General features: G+C 38.1%; 1 protein-coding gene across 1 annotated transcript in view; it reads left to right on the top strand.

Moving 5' to 3' along the window:
• Positions 1 to 24,666, top strand: part of kcnh5b (potassium voltage-gated channel, subfamily H (eag-related), member 5b) — a 507,516-nt gene that overhangs the window by 211,149 nt on the left and 271,701 nt on the right. Inside the window, exon 8 of the mRNA XM_072251293.1 lies at positions 21,082 to 21,281. Coding sequence (XP_072107394.1) covers positions 21,082 to 21,281 — 200 coding nt within the window. The remainder of the gene's footprint in view (positions 1 to 21,081; positions 21,282 to 24,666) is intronic.

Raw genomic sequence — 24,666 nt, 5'->3', positions numbered from 1 at the left:
AATCCAATTTGCTACCTCATCTTGAATGCCAAGTGACTGAACCTTCTTGACAAGCCTCCCATGTGGGACCTTGCCTAAAGCCTTGCTAAAATTCATGTAGACAACATCCATTGCCCTGTATTCATCAACTTTCCTGGTAACTTCCTCGAAAAGGTTTATGAGGTTGGGTAGATGTGTCCTGCCATGCACGAAGCCATGCTGACTATCCCTTATCAGTCTATGTCCATCCATATACTCATGTATCCAGTCCCTCAGTATGTGTTCCAATAACTTTTCCACCTCTGATGCCAGGCTCACCGGCCTATAACTTCCTGGTTTCTTTCAGAGCCTTTCTTAAACAGCTGAACTACATTAGCTATCCACCATTCCTCAGCTGTCACTAAGGATAATTTAAATATCTCTGCTAGGGCCCCTGCAATTTCTGCAATTGCCTCCCGCAGAGTACAAGGGAACACCTTGTCAGGCCCTGGGGATTTATCCACCTTAATATGCTTCAAAACAGCAAACACCTTCTCCTCTGAAATCTGTAGAGGGTCCGTGAAGTTGGTGCCACTTTGGGTCACTTTTATAGACTCTGTGTCCATTTCCTGAGTAAATACAGATTTCAGGTCTCCTCCATCTCTTTTGACTCCACTGATGGATCACCATTCTGATCTTCCAGAGGACCAATTTTGCTCCTTGCAATCCTTTTTCTCTTAACACATCTGTAGAATCCCTGAGGATTCTCCCTCAACTTGTCTGCTAGGGCAACCTTGTGCCTTTTTTTTTGTGTTATCTTGCATCTCTTATACTCCAGAAGCATCTCATTTGTTCCTATCTGCTATGCACCTCCTTTTTTTCCCTTAACCACGCCCTCAATATCTTTTGAAAACCAAGGTTCCCTACACCTGTTAATTTACCTTTTATTCTGATGGGCACATAGAAGCTTTGCTCTCTCAAAATTTCACTTTTGAAGCCCTCCCACTTACCAAGTACACCTTGCCAAAAACCAGTCGGGCCCATTCTACACTTGCCAGATCATTTTTGATACCATCAAAATTGGCCTTTCCCAATTTCGAATCTCAACCTGCGGATCTGACCTATCCTTCTTCCATATTTAATTTGAAACTAATGGCATTATGATCACTAGATGCAAAATGTTCCCCTACACAAACCTCTGTCACCTGCCCTGTCTCATTCCCTAATAGCAGATCAAGCGTCGTACACTCTCTCTGAGGGACTTCTATGTGCTGAGTCAGAAAACTTTCCTGAACATATTTGACAAATTCTCTCCCATCCAGTCCTTTTACAGTATGGGATTCCCAATCAATATGTGGAAGGTTAAAGTCACCTGCTATAACAATCTTATGTTTCTTGCAGCAGAATGCAATCTCTCAACAAACTAGCTCCTATAAATCCTGCAGACTGTTGGGTGTTTGTAATATTGTCCTGTTAACGTTGTCTTAACTTTCTTATTCCTCATAATGCTTCACTAGATGAGTTCTTCAGTCTGTCCTGACTGAGCACTGCCATGACATTTTCTCTGACTAGTAACACTACTCTGTCACTTCTAAAACAATGGAATGCCAGAATATTGAGCTCTCAGTACTGCCTTTCTGCAATATTGTCAAGAGTAGAATACGTTTAGGAAAACCAAAGATGGGAAGTGCTCAAATACTTTGGAGTTTAACGGGGTGAATGGAGATCAGAGAGATAAGTGGGAACAAAGCAGTTGGAAATGAAAGGGACTTTTTCATCCCAATGCATCACTTATCAGAAGTAAAGGTGAGAATAGGAAACCAATAGCAGTTTTGAAGAGTTAAGCAAGGGGTGCCAGCTATGATTGCAGTAGTCAGGTCCACAGAAGAATGGGAAGAATTTCAGCAGCAAATTACTGTGACATGAACGAGGTCATGGAGGTGAACATAGTCTTAATGGGAGCATGGATATGTTCTGAAATTCGGCTTTGGGTATGGCACCAAATTTGTGACCAATTTGGTTCAGTTCCTGATAGTTTACTGCTGCTGGCATTTAGGGCAGCAATGAAGGTCCTCCTTTTCTGGCGATGTTTAAGGCTTCCTTTATCACGTTAGTAGCTTCCTCTCAGATTTCACCACTGTCAGTCATGTAACTCCCGGGTGGAGACTCAGGAATACCATCACAAGCAGATGTAGAAGGATTCTTCTTAGCTTTTCCCATAAAAATTTTGCTTTACCACTCAGAGTTGTTAGCCCTGAGCTGAACCCCCGAACCTGGAGGACTGGTGGGCCACTTTTAATCTGGCCTCTTCGGGTCATTGAGGCATGCAAGCCTCCAAACCACAACAAATTTGTGGTCCTCTTGGAGGTCAGTTCCTCATAGGATGTGAGATTATTTTAGTGGCAAAGGAAGAGTGTTTGAATGGTCACTGAAGATATTTTATCTGGATAAAATTTGTGATCTTTTATTGAAGATCTCTTGAAGATTTCTGAAATGATTCATCAGCATAAAAGCTGTCCTTTCCTTTTCACCGATAGTATCATTTTTGGGAATACTCCATAGGTCATGGTGAAAATATATTTTAAGGATGCGAATTTCTTAACTCGAAGAACTGAGTATTATAATCTGTAGTAAATTAAAGTCTCCTCTGTTATTTAAATTGCTGACAACATACAGCCACTTCATATTGTTTACTTCAAATCATTAAGTGTTTTGCTTTTTTAGTTTTGTAATCAATTCTACCCTTTGCTCAGAAACCATTTTAAATTGTGATATTTTGATGTTCCACCCTCAGGTCTGGAGGAATTGCGTTTAGATTGTTGTAATGCAAACTGCCAAGCAAATAGTTCAAGGATCAATATTTATTGCAAAGGCTAGGCAGTCTGTAGCCATTAACAGAGATGTGAATTATTGCCTTGTTGTCATGAGTGTCATTGAAGAATTACGTTGAGGGATTTATGAAGCCTAACTTAATGAAGGCTGCAATAGCACAAATGCGACAGAGGATTGCCCTTTGTTTCTGATCTCATCTCCAGAAAAGAGAATGGGGTAGGCAGCAGCATGAAATGGCTTCAATTATGTGATGAGTTTCCTGGTTAATGACATTTCATTGAAAGCCTCAAAAGAACAATAATGAGGTGATTCTTACTGGCTGTGTTTGCTTGTCTGAAGGGACCATTTTAGATGCTCAAGTCCTGGACTTGTGCAGACCAGTTGCAATGCCAGGAGTTACTAAATGGCAGAGGTGTTCACTATGCTCCTTGGCTGTGATTTTTCAGTATTACATTGGGGAATTGTCACTCCAATCCTAGACCAGGTCAGACCTGTCACAGGATCTCATTCATTGGCGATTCCATGGCTAAGGGAAGTATTTGTTTTCTTATTTTTTAAACAACTTAAATCCCTTAAATTTTATTTGATCAATTCTATTAGTTTTTAATGGCCCTCAATGTCAGAGACATTGAATACCTATTAAAAAGCTAACAACACTGTCTTGAGCTTTGTGTCCCTTATCAAAAACTCACAGTGCATTCTGGTGCATTCTATCACCTGAGGCCTACTCCCCGTCTGCACCTCACCACCTGACATCTCAAAATAGATTGTTTAGACCTAAGTCAGGTAATTGTGGGCTGGTGTGGACTAAGGGTCATGTCAGTGGACATGATGCCAAAAAATCTGTCCTAATTATAATTGAAAATTATTTTAATGATATACTCTATGAATTCAATTTGCATACCACATTTGAACTTTAAAGCTTCCCTCTCACAAGCCAGTCTGTCCATTCACTGCTTGAACTGTCCAATCTAAAAGTTAGTGACGGGCAGATTTTGCATTCCATGGCAATCATACCAGCACTACTTTGAACAAACTTGCAGTTGTCCATGGATGTTTGTTCTGAAAAAATTTGACAATGAGTAAACCATTTTAGAGTGACACTCTCTACATGAGATCTGAGACTTGAGTAAACAGTGAAGCTTCTTAACCAAACAGACTGAAGAATCCTTGTTGAAGTCAGTGGAGTCTGAATCAAGTTATATTAGCTGGAAGCCTGTAATCTCTATTCTGCTGCTTTGCTTTTCTTTGGCAGAGTTGACTTCAACTCAGCACGGCCTGAGTTTTTCTAATCCTTCATCCTGGTTTATTGACAAAGAAGCCGATGCTACTAACAAAATTGACCATATCCCGAAGTCAAATTAATGACCATTGGTATTTTCTGCATGCTGCCAATCTGTAAACCTTCAAGACAATAAACTAATTATACTGGTACATCTGGGTACAAGGGGAATGTTAGATACTGCTTAGAACATTGAGTATATTTTTTTATTTTAATTATTTCAAAGGTTCATTTAATATCAGGGAATGGATACAGTATACAATCTGAAACTCGTACTCCTCACAAACATCCATGAAACAAGAAACCCCCATAGAGTGAATGATAGAATATCAAAGCCCTGAAGCCTCCCCTCCCCACTCTCTATTCGTCCGTGAAGTTGACTGTTGCATCCCAATGTAATATGACATTGATTCTGTATATTTTTAGGAGGTACAATCAATGGATTATCTTCCAGCTACTTAATTGATAGTTTGATTAAGAAGTTTACAGTACTGTTTTTATTGCATTTTTTTATTTTAAATTTATTTTCTTTGATATTAATGAAATAGCATCAAGTTACCACTCTTAAATATACCAAGGAATAGTTTGTAATACAAATTTTAAGAAATGCAAAATGGTATTTAGAAACAAAATTCATTTGCACGGGCTCATGGCAGATTTTGCATTTGAGACCGTGTCTAACAGTTCGTCTGTGCACAACTTGCAAGTATGCTATATTTAAATCAATACAAAAGCATGAGTTGAGAGTGAAATAAAGGCAGTAAAGAAAGATGAGATTATTAAATTGATGAAGTGGAGGCATGGTTGTGGTCTTCAACTTTCGAGTAATCTTGATCAGATAGTAAATTGTGCAGGGCAATGGCAGTTGGAATCTAACCCTGATGGGTGTGACATGGTGCTTTTAGGGTCAATGATTAGTATGGTCCTAGGGAATATAGAAGAACAAGAAAACCTTAATGTATCAGACCAAAGAAGGAGGCCACACAGGTACCGTAGATAAAGTGGCAAAAGTAAGGTTTAAAAGTATGCTTGCTTTCATTTAGCCTGAGCACAGAATAGAAGTGGAGAGAAGGCTTGTTGAATTTTATTAAACATTGGTTGAACCCCAGCTGGAATATTGTGTGTAGTTCTGGTCATCACTCCATAGGAAGCATGTAATTACAGCAGGAAGGTTGTAGAAGTGTTCCAGCAGGATGCAGCCTGGAATATAGAACATTTCAGTAAGAGGAAAGACTAGATTAACTGGGCTTGTTTTCCCACAGCCAGAGGAGGCTGCGGGAGGCCTGATAGATTTGTATAGAATTATGACATGCATAGATTGAAATCTTTTTCCCCAAAGTGTAGTTTTAATGTGAGGAGTAAGTGGTTGAAAAGGGATTCTGACTACAATATTTTTTCCCACCTGGGGTGTGGTTGCAACCTGGAAAGTACTGCCTGTGAAGTTGCTCAAGACAGGTACTCATAGATTTGTGCAGCCCTATAGTACCAAAGCATACTGACCAAGTTAGGTACTCCATAGTTGGCAGGGAGACAGTGGTTGGGGGGCCTGTTTCTGTGCTGTACAGCTCTGAAAGTTAAATATTTATTATTTAATACTTGCAATCTTTTAAAATCTCCAATAAACATTAAAGTAAGGCTTCTAAAAGTTAATCTTTAGCAATGGACAGATAATTAATGTTGAGGATATACTGTACTTGTATGAACATGCCATAATTTTCTTCTGGCCAGATTACTGATGTCCATAATTTAAATTCTACATCTTTATAACCTTCCATTAATCTGAATGCTGAATCTCTTGTCAAAGCTCTGTTACGTTCAAAGGGAGTTGGCTACAAATCTGAAAGGAAAGAATTCACAGGGCTGTGGGAAAAACGTAGGGAAGTAGGACTAACTGGATTGCTTTTGCTTCAAGCTGGTTCAGACTCATATAGCCAAATGCTGTAATCATTCAGTGGTTCTACTGCAAAGAAGCAGGGAGAAATGAACAGTAGTTTACGAATGTATTAACCTGCACAGGTGTGCTACTTGGAGTTATTTAACTGCAAAGTCTAGGCTAAGCATTTCACTCCAAATCAAGATAGTGTACAGCATGTAGGTAGATATTCACTCCTTTTGCAAGAAAGTTATTGATCTTTTTAGTTTGTTAATGAAGAAAGCTCTTAAAATAGTTTATATTTATCTAACAAAATGGCATCTGAATTTATCCTTCGCACAGTCAGTGAAAGGCACTCTCCTTAGTGACAAATACAGAGGAAAGTAATAAAATTCTATTAATGTTCCGTTTATACTTTTCAACAAGCTAAAATGCCAATTCAACAGTGTGAATGATGAAGGAAGTGAGTGGTCCAGTTTCAGCACCAGCAAATGTAGGAGCCTAATGGATCCTCGGAACTGAAGGATAAATGATTATAGCCTCAAGCTTGTAACTTTAATCTTTCTACTGTAATCTGTAACTGGTGCTGAAACTGTGAAATCCAAAATGCTGCAGTATGAAATCTTTTTGAAATTTAAGTCCAAACCTTACAAACCATAAAATTCAACAATAAACTAACAGTTTACTACCACCATCAATAGTTCATGAGCTGAACCAGAAAAAGATCATAATATCTGTGCACGCTTTATATCCTATTGCTTTGTAATTGCAAATTTTATTTTCTCCCAATAAAAGAAAACTTAACAGATCACTTCTTGAAATTGTTTGTTAATTTTAAGTCTCCAGTGCTACTATATTCTACAAACTACATTGCATTTTAAATACAATGGATTTCAATCAATTGGGACATATCGGGCACGGTACATTTTGGACCAATTAAGTGGCTGCCCCAATTAGCTGAAGTTTCATGGAAATATTTAAAAAGATATAAATAAAACAAACTACTCTTTAATTGAGTAACAAATTATGTACTTAAATGAAATACAGAACAAATTAGAATATTAGCAAAACTACCATAGTATACAAAATTGCATATTGGTTCCCAACAGTCCTCAATGGAGGAATTCATCCAGACAATGTATACTGCTATGAACTTTATATGTTTATTACTGATTAGACTGCAAAGTCAATCTAAAATCAGCACAGACACCTAGTGCAGATAATGCAATGTTTTTGACGATTGCATCTTCCAAATCTACATTTTCATTGTAACATTCAAGATTATTGTCAATACCTTTAAATTCTTTGTAGCTCTTGATTTGTTGGAGTAGTGAAATTGTTTCATTTTCACTCTTGGCTGTTTCTGGTATCTCCAAGCACGAACGTTTGAAACTTCAGTGAGCAAAACAGTTCTGAATTATCTTACTGCTTCTTTCTTGTCGACTATCAATTACAAAAGCACTTTTTTTGAATACAGACAAACTGTATATAAACATTATTCAATCTAAGCATGGTGTAATGTCTCGTGGCCACGCTGGTGCATGTGACTGATGTTAATCAGAAACTATTTGGCAACAATCTCCTGCCTCAATGAAGCGGTATAGTGTTCCAGACAAAAGAAGGCAATCCTGACTATTTTCTCAATTAGTTTGTGTTCTTTAACTGGTGTCCCAAATAAGTGGCTGCCCTGATTAATCAATGGCCCAATTAACCGGACTCCACTGTAGTTTTTGGGCTCTGAACATATTTCTCCAGTATGAATGGTCAAAGTAGATATGCCTTATCAGCTACTCAAAATTGGAGTTACGTTCCTTTTTTGAAACAATCAAATAGAAGCACAGTTTGGAGTAAGATGCTGGAATAATCATGAACTGCAGTTCCTCATGGCGGTTGGTTTCTGCTCTCAGAGCTCACTAAGTGGCCTAGCATTATCGATATCTCCAGGAGTGGCCAGGAGGATGTGTGCCTCTGGGATGTGGTCCTGTGGCACCGTGGACAACCTGATTCCTCACTGGTGTCGCTGACTGAAGATTGTGGGAGATCAGAACAGAGTCTCACAATCCTTGCTGTACCACAGATCCTCCAGTTAGAAGGACATAAATTGCAAAGGTGGTGCTGACTCTTTACACTGTCACAAGATTAGCTAATGTATGTTGACAGTGCAAATGTGGAACATGCAGTATAACTGTAATCCTGCGATCTGGTGATGACTGGTATGAATAAGATCATCTGCAGTATGTATGACTCAGCTAAGCACAAGCCATCCATCTTGATCAAATGATTAATGTTGACATAAGCTCATTGGAATACAGGCTGGAGATACGTCCATGATAAATTGTGGTGCTGGAAGGGGCTGAGATCTTGATCAAAAGAATATTTTATGGCCCATCATCAAACCTTTGACAAAATTCTATCTCAAATTTACATTACTATTCCATGCAAAATCAAGTTGTCAAAATGATTCAATGCATACTATACAAAATATAATAAGTATTAAGATACATTTTAAGTTCAGTGCTGAAGAACCCAATTTCTAGGCAGTTCTTCCATCTGCTGCCATCATTACAATTGACATAAGTAACCCTGCTGTTTACCTGGTTTCTCTCTGCCCCATTCTCAGGTTTTCTTTATCAGGCAGAAATTCATTTTCATCAATCATAAAATAAAGAGATCATAATATTTTCAATCGTGTACAGGTCGATGTGATTTGTTTCCCTTTCAAGTCCATACCGAGTTTCTGAACTTCCCTTCACCTGTAGCTCACTGATGGATTATAGGTTGTGACGGAATGATCATTACAGGTGCATTCTGGACATTTCACGAGCAGTGTCGTATGTCATTAAACTAGTAGCTTGAAGATCTAATGCATGCACCATTTTATATTTAAAATCTACAACAGTCACCAACTTAAAGTAAAATTAAAGCATACATTATTTATCCTGCATTAATACATAATCATACAATGATATTGCTAAAGCAGTGTAATCTTTGTAAGAATCATGGAAAAAGAAAAAGATTTTCCAAAGTTTAACTGTTCATTTGTAATCTTTGCTCTCAATGAAAAATTGCCCCCTTAAATAAATCCATTTGTCATGAAAATCAAGCTTCTTGAACGTTTTTAACCCATTTCTAGGATGTGTACTGTAAGTTTATCTTTCATCATTAATTCATCCACTGTCAGTAAACCAAGTGAAAGTTATTGACAGTGACTGTAATTTATGCTTGGCTAGTTATTAAAATATTAGGTACATATTTAATCAGTTGTTATTGCACACTTGCAATTCACTATGTGATCACAACTCATCTGCCCCAAGCTATTAATTCAATACAGGATCAGAGGTCAATAAACATGATTTTATAGTATGTTAAGAAATTGGACAGTAGGACATTGCAGAACAGCAGCAAGTAGATTTTTTACTTAGATTGCCACACATCACATCAGCAAAATGTATTACCTGCAAAGCTAAACAGTTTGTGCCTGAGGGCAACTTTTAACAGTTAACTGTTGTAGCAGTCCACAAAAAGATTTTCAATGACATTCATAACCTCATCCTGGAAATGTTTGATGGAAGGAACCCTGTGGGTTTCTGTTCTTGGTTGCACTACCATGCGGAGTGTGCCACGTAATGGGAAGGCAACATGGGGAGCTCTGAGTGGCATGTGGGGCATATTTGAGGTTCTTCTCAGACTGTATATTCAAAGTTCAAAGTAAACTTATTATCAAAATACATATGTGTTACCTCATACAATCCTGAGATTAATTTCCTTGTGGGCATTCATAGTAAATACAAGAAACACAATAGAATCGATGAAGGACTACACTCAACAAGATGGACAAGCAATCAATTTGTAAAATACACCAAACTGTGCAAATACAATAAGAAAAGGAAAGAAAGAATAATAATAAATAAATAAATAAGCAATAGATATCAAGAACATGAGGTGAAGTGTAGTCTTTGAAAGTGAGTCCACAGTTTGTGGGCGACCTGGTTCAAGACCCTAATGTCTGAGGGGTAATAACTGTTCCTGAGCCTGAGACTCCTGGACCTCCTCCGTGATGGCAGCAACAAGAAGACTGCATGGTCTGAAAGGTGGGGGGTCCTTGATTATGGATGCTGCTTTCCTGTGACAATATGCTCAATAGTTGGGGGGAGCTTTACCCCTGATGGTCTGGACTATATCCACTATTTTTTGTCAGCTTTTCCATTGGAAGGCATTGGTGTTTGCATACCAGGCTGTCATGCAGTCAGTCAATATAGTCTCCACCACACACCTATGAAATTCTGTTGAGGTTTTAGATGACATTCCAAATTTTCACAAACTTCTCAGGAAGTAGAAGTGCTTTCTTCGTTATGGTACTTACGTACTGAATCTAGGACAGACCCTTTGAATTTATAGCACTGTGGAATTTCCAGTTGCTGATCTTCCATTCTAAGTGGTCTACACCTCTGGGGTAGACCATTTAGAACGGAGTTGAGGAAAAACTTTTTCACACAGAGGGTTGTGGTTCTGTGGAATGCTCTGCCTCAGAAGGCAGTAGAGGTCTGGATGCTTTCAAGAAAGAGTTAGATAGAGCTCTTTATGATAGCGGAGTCAAGGGATGTGGGGAGAAGGCAGGAAAAAGGGTACTGATTGTGGATGATCACAGTGAATGGTGGTGCAGGCTCGAAGTGCTGAATGGCCTACTCCTGCAGCTATTGTCTATTGTCTATTGATCCTCTGATGAGAAATGGCTTATGGACATTCAGTTTCCTTCTCCTGAAGTCAATAATCAGCTCCTGAGTCTTGCTGACATTGAGTGAGAGGTTGTGGCTGTGGCACCACTCAGCCAGATTTTCAATCTCCCTCCTATATGCTGATTCATTGCCACCTTTGTTTCGGCCAATGACAGTAGTGCCATCAGCAAACTTAAATATGGTAATGGAGTTGTTCTTAGCTTCACAGTCATAAGCATAAAGCTAGTAGAGTGGGGGGCAAAGCACACAGCCTTGTGGTGCACCTGTGCTGATCGGGATTTTGGAGGAAATGTTTTTGCCAATCCAAACTGACTGGAGTCTGCAAGTGAGGAAATTGAGGATCCAGTTGTATAACGAGGCACTAAGGCCAATGTTTGAAGCTTATTGATTAGTTTTGAGGGGATGATGATATTGAATGCTGAGCTGTAGTCAATGAAGAACATCCTGATGTATGCACTTTAACTTTCCAGTTGCTCCAGGGTTGAGTGAAGAGCCAATGGAATGGCTTTTGCTGTTGACCTGTTGTGACAGTAGAGAAACTGGTGTGGATCTAAGTCGCTTCTTAGGCAGGAGTTGATATGTTTCATCACCAACCTCTCAAAGCACTTTATTACAGTGGATGTAAGTGCTACTGGATGATATGAACACACATGGTCAAGTACATCATAGAGGGAACTTGCACTTAATTACATACATTATATCACTTTTTCTAAGAGTGATGTGAATTTAACATATCCACCAGTGTAACTGATCCATTGAGTTTTAGATTCTCTTTGAACTTTGTGATTGTACTGATATTGCCTATGTTGTTCTTAGTGATTCAACAGATATTGTTGATCTAGTATCCACCTCTGGATTTCTTGACTCGCTTCAATTGATTTTCGTGTCAACATTTCTTGGACCATTGTAGGACTCACTTTGGGAGTAACTTCAAATTAACAGTCTTCCTCATTTTTCCCTTGGTGGTGCCCTATCATGAGACCAAGTGTCTAACCTATAATCATTCTTAGAACCTTGTGTGACCATGATCTCTCTGATATCTCACTCTTTCATCTACCAGGTGCTCGCTGGCCTCAGCAAAGAAACGTTTAGACCCACCTCCCATTCCTGCAATTATATTTTACCTTGTCTGCCCTTCAATGGTGTAGTGTGATGGAAACTCTATATGGACCATTCATGGCTATAGGTGCTGCTGAAATTTTAAGCAGATGTCCCTGACCCAGACTGTTTAGGTGCACTGTGCAAAGATGAACTTGTATATCCAAAGTTCGAAGTAAAATTTATTATCAGAGTACATACATGTCACCACATATAACCCTGAGATTCTTTTCCTGCGGGCGTATTTAGCAAATTTATAGAACAGTAACTGTAAACAGTAAACAAACTGTGCAAATATATATATATATATGTAAAGGGTAGTAACTGTTCTTGAACCTGGTAGTGTGAGTCCTGAGGCACTTGTACCTTCTACCCGATGGCAGCAGGTTCTTCCCCGTTCTGGTGATCATAGTGAGCATAGAAGGCACTGAGATGATCTGAAAGCGATGCTCTGTGTTCCCCTATGTTGCAAGATTTAACTTTGTAGGAGGTTATGGCATTGTGTGTACCAATAATTTTTTTGGGCCTATATGCTCTATAGTGCATCATGATGAGGTGACCATGCACAAAGCTCTGCACCCTGTCATGTTTTGAGACAGCAAAGCAGGAGTAACTTTTACCAGGACATTAAGTTGACGCAAAAATAAATAATTTAAAATTGCATGAAATCCAACAAGACACCAGGAACTGTTAAGTTTGCATATCCCAGTGATGCTATTATGCCAGCTATCTTACAATCCTGGATTTTTTGAGGCTATCATCAAAAGCTGGTAAGGCTCAATATTACTGGAAGTCTCATTGGGAGTCCATTCCCACATCTTGCTGCCCTCTTTGTACTGATGTCCTTTTGAGAGAGGCCACATTGTAGAAGATATGAGTACATTTTTGTTGCTGGTAAGAAAGGGGCTCCAAATGAAAATAAGGAAGGCATTTCTGTTTCATCGTATAACAATGTACTATAAGTAATTCAACTTTGTTCCCTCTGAGATTTTTTTCTGCATTATTATTTTTGAGGATTATCATTGAAAAGAGAAAGTTTCAATTTTCTGCCTATTTACATTGGCATCAATCATGGTTGTACAAGACAGAAAAACACTGCACAGAGAAAATATTACTAGAATTCATTTACAAAGAAATATTTCATAACCAGAATATCAGCTACAACAATGAACTTAAATAAATAACTTCTAGCTCAAATCCAAATTAGGCTGATAGGATGAAAATCTATTGTCCCAAATATTCTGTAATTTAGTATTGTCAATAATATTAAAGTGAATCCGGTTTGTGGATCTCATGCAAATGAATGCTTAGTTGACATGGTCATGGTTTTCCGTCAAGTTTTCTCTCAGTTCTTTGTTCAGTGCTGCACTTTTAGAGATTTCAAGATGTAGTTAATGAATCTTGATACTCGGTAGCTCAATATGAATTCTTCGGTGCTATGTAGCTGAATAAAGGCCTCATCCAGAGTGAGAAGAGCTAATGAGCAGTTCATGTCATCTTTATCATTTCAGAATTCATCATTCTCTTCCCATCTGCCCATCACCTCTCTTTGGTTCCCCTCTTCCTTCTCTTCCTTCCATGGTGCATTGTCCTCTCCTACTAGTTTCCTTCTTCAGCCATTTACCTCTTCCACCTACCCCTTTATACTTCATCTGCCCTCCCCCACCCACCCACTGTCCTCCTCACCTGGTTTCACCTATCCACCCACCAGCTTGTACTGTATCCCTTTTTCCCACCTTCTTATTCTGACTTCTGTCCCTTTCCTTTCCAGTTCTGATGAAGGCTTTCTGCCTAAGATGTTGACTGTTTATTTGTCTCCATGGATACTGCCTGACCTGCTGAGTTCCTCCAGCGTTTTGTGCAAGTTGTTTATCATTTCAGAACTTTGAATTGTCCCTTACAGAAGGATTTACTTCTGCACAAAATCATGTGAGTTGAGCCTGGGATAACATATTTTTCCAATCAATCAACACACACAAAATGCTGGAGGAACGCAGGGGGCCTGGTGGCATCTATGGAAAAGAGTAAACGGTCCACGTTTCGGGCCGAGACCCTTCATCAGGACTAGAAAGTAAAAGTGAGAAGGTGGGGAGGGGAGGAAGAAGTTCAAGGTAGTAGTTGAAAGGTGAAACCAGGGGGTGAAGAAAAGAGCTGGGAAGTTGATTGGTGAAAAAGATAAAGGGCTGGAGAAGGGAAATCTGATGGGAGAGGACAGAAGGCTGTGTAAGAAAGGGAAGGAGGAAGAGCAGCAGAGGGAGGTGTTGTGCAGGTGAGAGAGGGAAATGGGAATGGGGAATGGTGAAGGAGGGGGAGAGCATACTGGAAGTTCAAAAAATCGATGTAATTGATTTCTATTCAATGTTTCCTTCTGGGGGATTGACTATGAGACTAGGCCAAGTTGGCCCAGGAATGGTCATTGTTGGATGTTCCCAGGTGAATTGTGGTTTCGCTGCATGGTGTCAAATTCGGACCTCAGGCAATGGCATGCTCTGTTCATTGTCATGAACTTTAGTAAGAACTTACATTGGATAATTTTGTTATCTTCAACCCAATCATTAACACTCAGCCATTCTATTCTCTATGCCTTCCTTCTTTCAAGGCACCTATCTCTGACTATATACTATCCGATACACATCTATGTTTGGATAAAATCTCCACAGCAGAGTGAGGGATGGAGAATCTTGTCATCGGCCTATGGCAGATCTAGGACAAGATCCTCCACCCCTTCCACCACATTGAAGATAAGCTCTTTTATAAATGACAAACATGGATTTTGAGGGGTCATTTACTACATTCAGGTTTTCCCCAGTTTGTGCAGTGTTCTGTTCCTGTGAACTGTTCATAACCCAAACAGTTTTCAAGTCGGGCATATGGCAATGAACCAAGTTCCCACATGGGAGAAGATTCTTATTGTCCCACAGCAGCCAGCAAATCTGTTTTGCTGATATCCAAACCTCTTGTTTGCATGTATTGTCAGCACATAAAGTGATTATTAGTGGGGGGAAGGGTACCAGCTTTATTATTTTCTACATTATTATTGTGCATTGGTAAATTATTATTGTGTATATAATTATTCCATACTTTATTATTAGTTAAGTCTCCACACTGCTAAGTGTGTTTTGAAATGTTGCTGCTGTAACGAAAGAATTTCCCACTCGAGATCAATAAAGTACGTAGTATTATTATTATTACTTTTATTATTATTATCATTATTCCAAGTCTAAGTCACTGCTAACTACTTAGATTCAATGTCTAAGCTTTTGCTTTTTGTATGTTTTAAACTAAGTTGGTGATTAGAACTAGCAGCCCATAGGCTGGTGCTGAAATGAACAGCAGTCAGGGAACTGGGATGCACTGGTGGAAAATGTTACAGCTGAAAGCAGTTATAGTTACAAGAAGCTCAAAGATATCCCAGTAAAGAAAAGCTATTGCATTGTTGCCTTAAGTTCCAAGGAAACAATAATTACATTTGTCTCTATATATTCATCATATGACTGGTCCTCCAAATGGCTTACTGCAACCTAATAGGAATATTTCAAGCTATTCAATAAGTTGGTACCATTAATAGATGATTAGATTACAAAAGAGTGATTTTGAATGATAACACTTTATTAAAACACTGGTTATGCCTCAGGTGGACATGATACTCAACTACACGTATTACGTGGCCATCTTTCACACCAATGAACATTCAGTTTAAGTCCTAGTTGTGACTAATTTAACACAAGTCAAACAATGACAGCCTCTCTATAAAAGGAAGCATTTGCTCCACATCCAGCTTACCAAGATCTTCTAGGATCAAATATGTCAGTGTACTCATTTCTCATTCTTCTAAAGTCCAGTGGTCGACACACACCTGGCCTTTCTAACTTTCCATCATAATGCAACCTAATCATTCTGTATAGAGTCCAATAATCTTTCTCTGAACTGCTTCCAAATATTAACATCCATCTTTAAGTAAGGAGACCAATAGTGTACATAATACTCCAAATGTGTCTTCATCAATAGCTTCTGTCATGGAGTCATAACCTTCCTGCTTTTGCACACAAGGCCTCTAGTAATAGCCAATATTCTGTTAGCTTTGCTAATTATCTGCTGTACCCAGCAATGATTAGTCTTGTACTAATCGTTGCCAGAATTCCAAGATACCCTTCATCTTAGAACTTCCCAACATTTAGATAACTTAGGCACAAAATATACATCAGAACGATCCTGATGACTTGAGTCCTCATGGTGGGTTTTGGCCCAAAACTTTGACTGTTTATTCATTTCCATAAATACTGCCTGACTTGCTGAGTTCCTCCAGTATTTTGAATGTGTTGCTATGGATTTCCAGCATCTGCAGAATCTTTTGTATTTAGATAAAATGTTTTGTTTTTATTTAATCCTGCCTATATGGACAATCTTAAACACAAGATTCTGGAGAATCTGCGAATCATGAGCAACACACACAAAATGTTGAAGGAAATTAGCTGGTCAGGCAGTATCCGTGAATGAAAATACAGAGTCAATGTTTTGGGACGAGATGCTTCATCCAGACTGGACAATTTCAGATTTTTCCATATTCTAATCTATTCGGTCAATATTTGTTCAATTACTTAAAGTCCATTATTCCTCTGTCAACTGCTTCAGTCTTTCTCTCACCTTTCTTTTATAGTTTTCATTAGAAAATTTAGGGCTAAATTTACCAATTTACCAAAATTTTTTAAAAAAGGTGAGGTCCTAGCATTAATCCCTGTGGTGTCCAGGAAAGTGCCTGGATACAAAGAGTTAAAAAAAAAGGTGTGGCTATTCTTCCCAGAACAGAGAGATAAGGGGAAGACTTTATAAAGCTGCTCAAATCATAAGTGGCTTTGACTGAATAAAAGGGTGGAACTATTTCCAGTTGGGGAAAAGTCAATGATCAGTGGAAACACATTTAAATGTATTAAGCTTAGAAGAAGATGTAACATGGAAATGTATAGTTTTATATAGTGAATGTTTGTAATTTGGAAAACACTGGCTGAAGTTGTAGAAATACTAATCATATTGACATTCAAATGAAAATTAGGCAAATACTATACTTGAAAGGATATAGGCAATGCTGATAGTACAGCTGACAAGAATTAATTGGACAGCGCTTCTAGATTTGGCACAGGACTGTTGGACTGAATAGTTTCCCTTTTAATTGTAACAATGCATGTGGACTACTGGAAATGCTCCAGAATAAATTCAGGTTGTGATTTTGTTAATCTGAAATATCTAATTAAAGTCACTAATGTCTATTCTGGGCATCTCACATCTTGACGTTTTCTAATTTCTGGATGAATTTTATAATCTTCAAGTTTATGCTGCAATTGAAAATCCAGCAGTACATTCATATCAGGAGTCAATATTTGGTTATCCTTACTGGGTTCTGGTCTATATATCATCTCCATGTTTTAGAAAAAACTGTCAATTAAATGCCAAGAGTTGGATTTAATTGCCCAGTAATACACCCCGGCTCAGCAGAGCTAACAGTAATATGAATTTGTGCAACAGGATATAATATGTGGTCATTATAATATAGCTGGTTTAGTGCTGTTTGAGAATTAGTTTCTAGGTATGTATAATCTAGGACTTAATTAACATTTGTAGTTCAAAGTTCATGGTTAAGTACAGATGACAATCACGAAAGTTCAAAATTTTGTGTGAATGAAATTTAAAGAAAGATAGCCAATTAAAAGGAACTGCTTATTAAAGTGTCAAGCAATCATACGGTGGTAGTCTTTAAATAAACCACTATACATATTTTAACATCAGCTAAATTAGAAATAGATGTCTACAGCTAAACTTTAAACCTCTTGACAGGCAAGCTAAATCTTCCTGTTCCTGTTATTATATATATATATATAAAATTAAATTCAGTAAGTCGTGTTGAGAGAAAAATAGTGAGGTAGTATTTACAGGTTAGTTCTTTGTCCATTCAGAAGTCTGATGTTGGAGGGGAAGAAAATGTTCCTAAAATGTTGAGTGTGTTTCTTCAGGCTCCTGCACCTCCTTCTTGATGGTAGCGATGAGGAGGGAGTATATCCTGGGTGACAGGAGTCCTTAATGATGGATGTTGCCTTTTTGAGATGTTGCCTTTGAAGATGCTGGGGAGGCTGTGGAGTTGGTTGAATTTGCAACCCTCTGCAGATTTTCCCAATCCTGCGCAATTGCCCCTCCATACCACAGGGTGATGCCACCAGTTTGAATGTTAACCATATAACAATTACAGCCCAGAAACATGCCATCTCGGCCCTTCTAGTCTGTGCCGAACTCTTACTCTCACCTAGTCCAACCGACCTGCACTCAGCCCATAACCCTCCATTCCTTTCCTGTCCATATAGCTAATATAACCATATAACAATTACAGCACAGAAACAGGCCATCTCAGCCCTTCTAGTCCGTGCCGAACGCTTACTCCATGGTACATCTCTAGAAATTTGCTCGAGGTTTTGGTGATATACCAAATCGCCTCAGACCAAAGACTCTAGATAAAGACTTTGCAGGCTAATTCTTAATTAGCCAGAATACTGCAAAAGATTGCGTCACTCTGGATGCATCTTACATCCAGAGCAAAATGGCCGTAATCTTCTAATTAGTTTAAGATAGTTTGTACTAGAATGCTGTATAGCTCTACCCATGTCCTGCTTCATTTTAATTAGCTTTATGAATTTTGCTCTTTATATAAATTTGTTGAACATCATATAGAACCTTAAAGCTGCTATGTTTGGGCCCAAGAACATGTTTTAGTATTTTTCTATACTTAAATTGATTGCCTTACCCCCAAAACAAGTTTAAATTAGTTTTGAATAATTTCAGTGTTCATTTTCAATTAATTGCAATTAGGTTACTCTTGTGACAAACCTGTTTTCAGTTGTATCAGTCAAACGATTCCAGGCTACCACTCTTAGAGTATTATTTGATCCAGAATGTTTCTGTAGTTTCGAAACCACTACTTGATTGCTCTGCTTATTCATAGATTTTTGCAATTTCTGCTATAAAAGATGAGCATGAATCAGAATCAAGTGTATTATCACTGTCTAATATGACAGGAAATGTGTTATTTTGTGGCAGTAGTATGGTGCAGAGACATAAAATTACTATAAAGTACAAGATAGTATTCATGAGTTCATGGACCACTCATAGAACTGATGAAGGAAGAAGCTGCCCCTGAATGATTGAGAGTGCAGGTCTTCAGGCCTCCGTACCTCCCCCCGATGGCAGTAATAAGGAAAATGCACACCCAGATGGTGAAGGTTTTAATGATGGGTGCCAAAGTCTTGAGGCACCACCTCCTGAAGATATCCTTGGAGGTGTTGAGGATTGTGCTTGTGATGGAGTTTGCTGAGCCTACAACCCTCTACAACCTCTTGCAATCCTGCATGTTGGAGTCTTTATGCCATGGTGTGAGGGAACCAGTTAGAAGGCTCTATAGAAACTTGGGTGACATACCAAATCGCCTCAAATTCCTAACAAGTTTGAGCCACTGGCATTCCCTCTTCATGATTGCATGAATATGTCAGAACCAGGACAGACCCTCACAGAAGTTGACGTCCAGCTGCTCAACCTTTCCACTGCTAACTCCTCGAATGAGGACTGGTACGTGTTCTCTCAATTCCCCCTTCCTGAAGTCAATTGCTTGGACATTGAGTATTAGTTTTTTTATTGCGACACCTCTCAACCAGACTATCTATCTCACTCTTGTACGCCTCCTTGTCGGCATCTGGGATTTTACGAACTGTGGTGTCATCTGCGACTTTATAAATGGTGTTTGAGCTGAGTTTATCCACAGAGTCATGTGTGTAGAGAGGCTAGAGCAGTGGGTTGAGCACGCATCCTTGAGATGCGGCATGTTAATTATCTGCAAGGAGGAGATGCTATTACCAATCTGTACTGACTGGTACAGACTCCCAATAAGGAAGTCAAGGATCCAGTTGCAGAGGGGGGTAGAGAAGTTGAGGTTAAAAAGCTTGGTAATTATTACTGAGGAAAAGATGGTATTGAATGCTGAGCTGTAATCGCTGAACAGCAGCCTGGCATACAGTACTGTATGTTTTGCTGTTGTCTTAGTGCTCCAAAGTGGAGGTCAAGTGAGATTGTGTCTGCTGTAGACTGCTTGCAATGAACTGCAGCAGGTCCTGGTTCTTGCTTAGGCAGGAGTTAATTCTAGCCATAACCAATCTCTTAGAAGCATTTCAATATGGTAGATTTGAGTGCAACTGGGCAATAGTCATTGAGGCAACTCAGCATGCTCTTCTTTAGCCCTGGCATGATTACTGCCCCTTTGAAGGACATGGGAACCTCTGAATGCAGCAATGAGAGGTTGAAGATGTCCTTGAACACTCTGGTCTTCAGAATCCACCCAGATATACCATGATACATCTGAGGGTTCACCCACTTGAAGGGGGTTCTGAGCCTCCGAGACAGAGATCACAGGGTCACTGGATAATGTGAGAATTTGTATATCTTTTGTATGCCTTTGAATGCTTACATAAAAGACATTGAGATCCTTGGTGAATGAAACTGACAGTGTTCTCGGTACCCAGAAACATTTCCAACCAAGTCTTTCTGGGTTAGACCCATGAAGCAGTATAAATCAAGGAAAGAAAGATCTGCCTACAAGCTCAGACTTAATTTATTTCTAACTGGATCTTGTGTTCTTTCTGCTGGCTCACTGTTAGAATTTCCAGGTTAAAATGAACTGTACTTTGATTTAGAATGCTATATCCAGCAACTTAGTGTCCTCTCAGACTACAAGGACATCCTTTCAGAACAGCGATGAGGAGGAATTTCTTTAGCCAGAGGATGCTAAATTGATGGAATTCAGTGCAGTGGACGGTTGTGGAGGCCAGGTCATTGGATATATTTAAAATAGAGAGTGATAGATCCTTGTTTAGTAAAGGTGTCAATGGTTATGGGGAGAAGGGAGGAGAATGGGATTGAAAAAGTTAACAAATGAGCCATGATAGAATAGTGGAACAGATGCAGTTGGTCAAATGGCTTAATTCTGCTCCTCTGTCTTATGCCTACCAACTGCGCAATTAGTTTTGGAAGAACAATGGTGCTACTGAAGTGTGAATGCATAAACTTATATTGAAAGAGTGAAAAACAAATGCAATAAGAAGGAGTTTAACAGAGGAAATGCTTAAAGGACTTGGTTACACAAGTTAGATTTCAGCAGGGGATTTTGAAATCTCCAGTTGATATTCCACCCCAGAGATATTCACTTAAGCAGATTTTAAAATATATATGCGAAGCAAGCATGACTCAAATCTCTTCCATTTTTTGAATTGCAGCTCTTCTTTATGCAACTATTTTTGGAAACGTCACAACGATCTTCCAGCAAATGTACGCCAACACCAACCGCTACCATGAAATGCTAAATAATGTGCGGGATTTTCTCAAACTTTACCAAGTCCCCAAAGGACTTAGTGAACGTGTTATGGATTATATAGTGTCAACGTGGTCAATGTCTAAAGGGATTGATACGGAGAAGGTACGAATCTATGAGGTAAAACTTACTAAGATTTCCAGAAATAGCATTCATGTAATTATTTATAAGTTGCATACTCACCTCTGGACAGAATCAAATTTAAATGTAATTATCAAGTAAGCTATGCACTAACTAGGGAAATGCACATTGCAAAATAATTAATCCTGGGGGTATGTGGAATGTATTGGAAATATAGTCTATTTTTTCATTTGCGTGGATTACATTCCTTTTCCCTGAACATGTTCAATAATTGTTTAAATTATAGAAGATTTTAAACAGATCGTCCTAACAATCTTTGTGTTTTCCATTTAGAAAAAAAATGTGATTTTTTTGTAAATTCTAGTTCTATGTTTTGTTGGAACCAGTATAAAAGTTCATGATTTTGACCTTGACTTTGATGAAATATGGGCTTTTGAGGAATATGCTACAATAAACTCCTTGCAATTTGGTGTAAAAATGCTTTCTCGATTTGTGAATTTAAATGAGATTTATGATTTGAAATAATAAACCCTTGTACTTTTTGTCTTTTTTTGCTGCACTCAGAATGAAGCGTAAAGATTTGCAGATGTCAAATTAGATTTGTTTTATCCTCAAGAGAATTGATGTAATAAAACTAATAAATCCTGCACAAAAAACTTTTCCAATTTAAACTCAGTTGGTCTGAAAAATGACCATAACATAATATGATAGAATTTTATATTGAGTTTGAAATCAGTATAGTTCAATCCAAAACTGTGGTTAATATCATGTGGGACAAGTTGAATTTGGTTGATTGGGGAATTACATTAAAAGTTGTGACAGTAGACAGATTATGATAGCACTTATAGAAAAAATACATAATTATCTTAAATCCTTAAAGTAAGAAAACTTCAATAGGAATTAAAGATGCCATTAAATCAAAAGAAGAATCTTACACAATGTTGTAGAAATAGCACTAGTTATAAAGTTTGGGAGCATTTTAGGATTCAGCAAAGGACTGCCAAGAAATTGATGAAAAATTGAAAGAGAATATGTGAGGTGGGAAACATAAAAGTGGACACAAAGAACTTTAAAAATATGTAGAAGGGAGAAAAACTGGGAAAAACAAATATTACAGTTAAGAATGGGCAAATTTACAGTATAAGAGTAACAAAATGGGAGAGAAACTAAACAGATCCGATCACATTTCCTTTTCCGGTTTCCCATGCAAACGGTGTTGACAACGTGGAGTTTGTGATGATTTGTCTGTGCATTTTAGAACTGGCTTACTTATATTGTTTTTATTGAAGAAATTATTCAGTGCTCACATGTTGTTGTCGCTGGGCAAAGAATTGCACAACCCAAGATCTTTGTGCACACTGCTTGTTACAAGTTCGAGGGAACATTGTTTGGCAAGTCATTGCAGGAAGGTATTTGTCTTGACTGAAGAGGGAAGAACCAAGGGAGTAGGCCATTTAGGAATGAAACGGAAAGATAGTTTTTAACTGAGAGTGTGGTGAATCTGGAAGGCTTTGCTCATTCTAAACAGATTGGTAAGTTTTTGGATATTGAGGGAATGAAGAGTTATGGGAATAGTACTCAAAAATGGAGCTGAGGTGGAAGATCATCTGTGATCTTGATAAATAATAAATTGATAAATGGCTGTACAAAAAGGACAATTAGTTTATTCCTGCTCCTAGTTCTGCTTTTCTCCATAAAGTTCTACCACCAGATTCTTTAAAACAAAAATGCCATCTGTGCATTTTATAGCCCATTCTGTGGGATTACTTTTGACATAATTGTAATAAGTTATCAGAAGATAGACATTTATGGGAGTTTATTGACCCCTTGTTGCCAGCAATTTGGTACTAGTGTGATGCTAACAAGACAAGATACTTCATTGAAAGAAAACACTAAGGGAAAGGTTGAATTAAATCATGGAAGATTTCACCTCTCTTAAGAATGTGGGTAGTGTTTTCACATTTCCTTTTATAATGAAATTTTTTGGTACAATTAGTATTGATATTAGTGTGATCTCATGGTTGTGGTGAACAGTGAATCTAGGTATGGGAGTATGTGGAATATATTGGGAATATAACCTATATTGATTTGAATAGTTACATTCCACTGTTACTCTGTGACTATACTTTGTGGAATTCAGAAGAATGAGAAGCGATCATTTAGAAACATACAAAATAATGGAAGAGATAGATAAGATAGAGGCAGGAAAGTTGTTTCCACTGTTAAGTGAGACAAGAACTAGGGGACATAGTATCTTGGTTTGTGGAATAGTTTTAAGATGGGAATGAGGAAAAACTGCTTTTCCCAGCGTGTGGTGAATCTGTGAAATTCTCTGCCTATGGAAGCAGTAAAGACTACCCCACTAAATATATTTAAGGCACAGTTAGACAAATTTTTAAGGGCTATGGAGAAGAGAAGTTCATGGAGCTGAGTCCATGGCCAGATCAGCTATGCTCTTATTGAATGGTGGAACAGGACTGAGGAGACAGATGACCCACTCCTGCTCCTATTTCTTAAGCTTCCTATGTTTCCTATGAACTCCTTCAATCATGACATATCCAACTGTGGACACATCTTGATTAAAGGAATACAATGAAAAGTAATGTTAAATTTGAATTATAAGTTTAATTAGTTTAAGAGCCATTTGATCTGATCTTTGGAAACACAAATTTGATGAAATTCTGGCTAGCTTCTTTTTTAAGTATTTACTCCAAGAAAGTAATATCGTCTCGGTTTTCATTAGATTGCAATGTTCTTTGACACAGTTTCCCTGAAATGTCACTATGGTGCAAGGAATTGTGAATTTTTAATTGCATTTCAAATCACTACTAATTGTATTTGCTTGCTGACATTTGAAGAAGATAGAATTTTTTTTGTACAGAAGGATATTTTTGGCAGAGTTGAAATAAGTTCTGAATATAATGTAATTTATTAATAAACTACCAATCTAATATAGCCAGCAAGTAGTTATCTATAAACTTTTAAAAGGAATTAAAATCAGATTAATCACAGGTGTCTGATTAACAATATGACTGAAAAGGTATATTTGATTTGGACCCTTATCGTTACCAATATTATTTAAAAACTGCTAAATAGCTACACTATGAAGGAATATTTCTTAAAGCAATTACTTTATTTAAACCCTTACCTTTCAAAATTGTGCCAACTATATATATTTGTTGACATATAACTGAATTATTTGTGAATGAATTTCAAAGATAATTAGTATTGAATAACCTCTCCAGACCTTATTCAAGTGAATAGAAACCGGATAAGAAAACTTCACAAAACAGTCCCAACTTGCTGTCCAATTGACATTTCTGCACGAATTGAAATCTCAACCACAATGACAGAGCTCTGAGGATTTAGATCTAGATGGTCTGATTTGCCACCTTTTGTGCCATAGTCA

Source organism: Mobula birostris, chromosome 1, assembly GCF_030028105.1.
Source record: "Mobula birostris isolate sMobBir1 chromosome 1, sMobBir1.hap1, whole genome shotgun sequence".
Classification (NCBI taxonomy): Eukaryota; Metazoa; Chordata; class Chondrichthyes; order Myliobatiformes; family Myliobatidae; genus Mobula; species Mobula birostris.
Note: the sequence above shows the minus strand (reverse complement) of the source record. Positions and strands in the feature narration are given on the sequence as shown.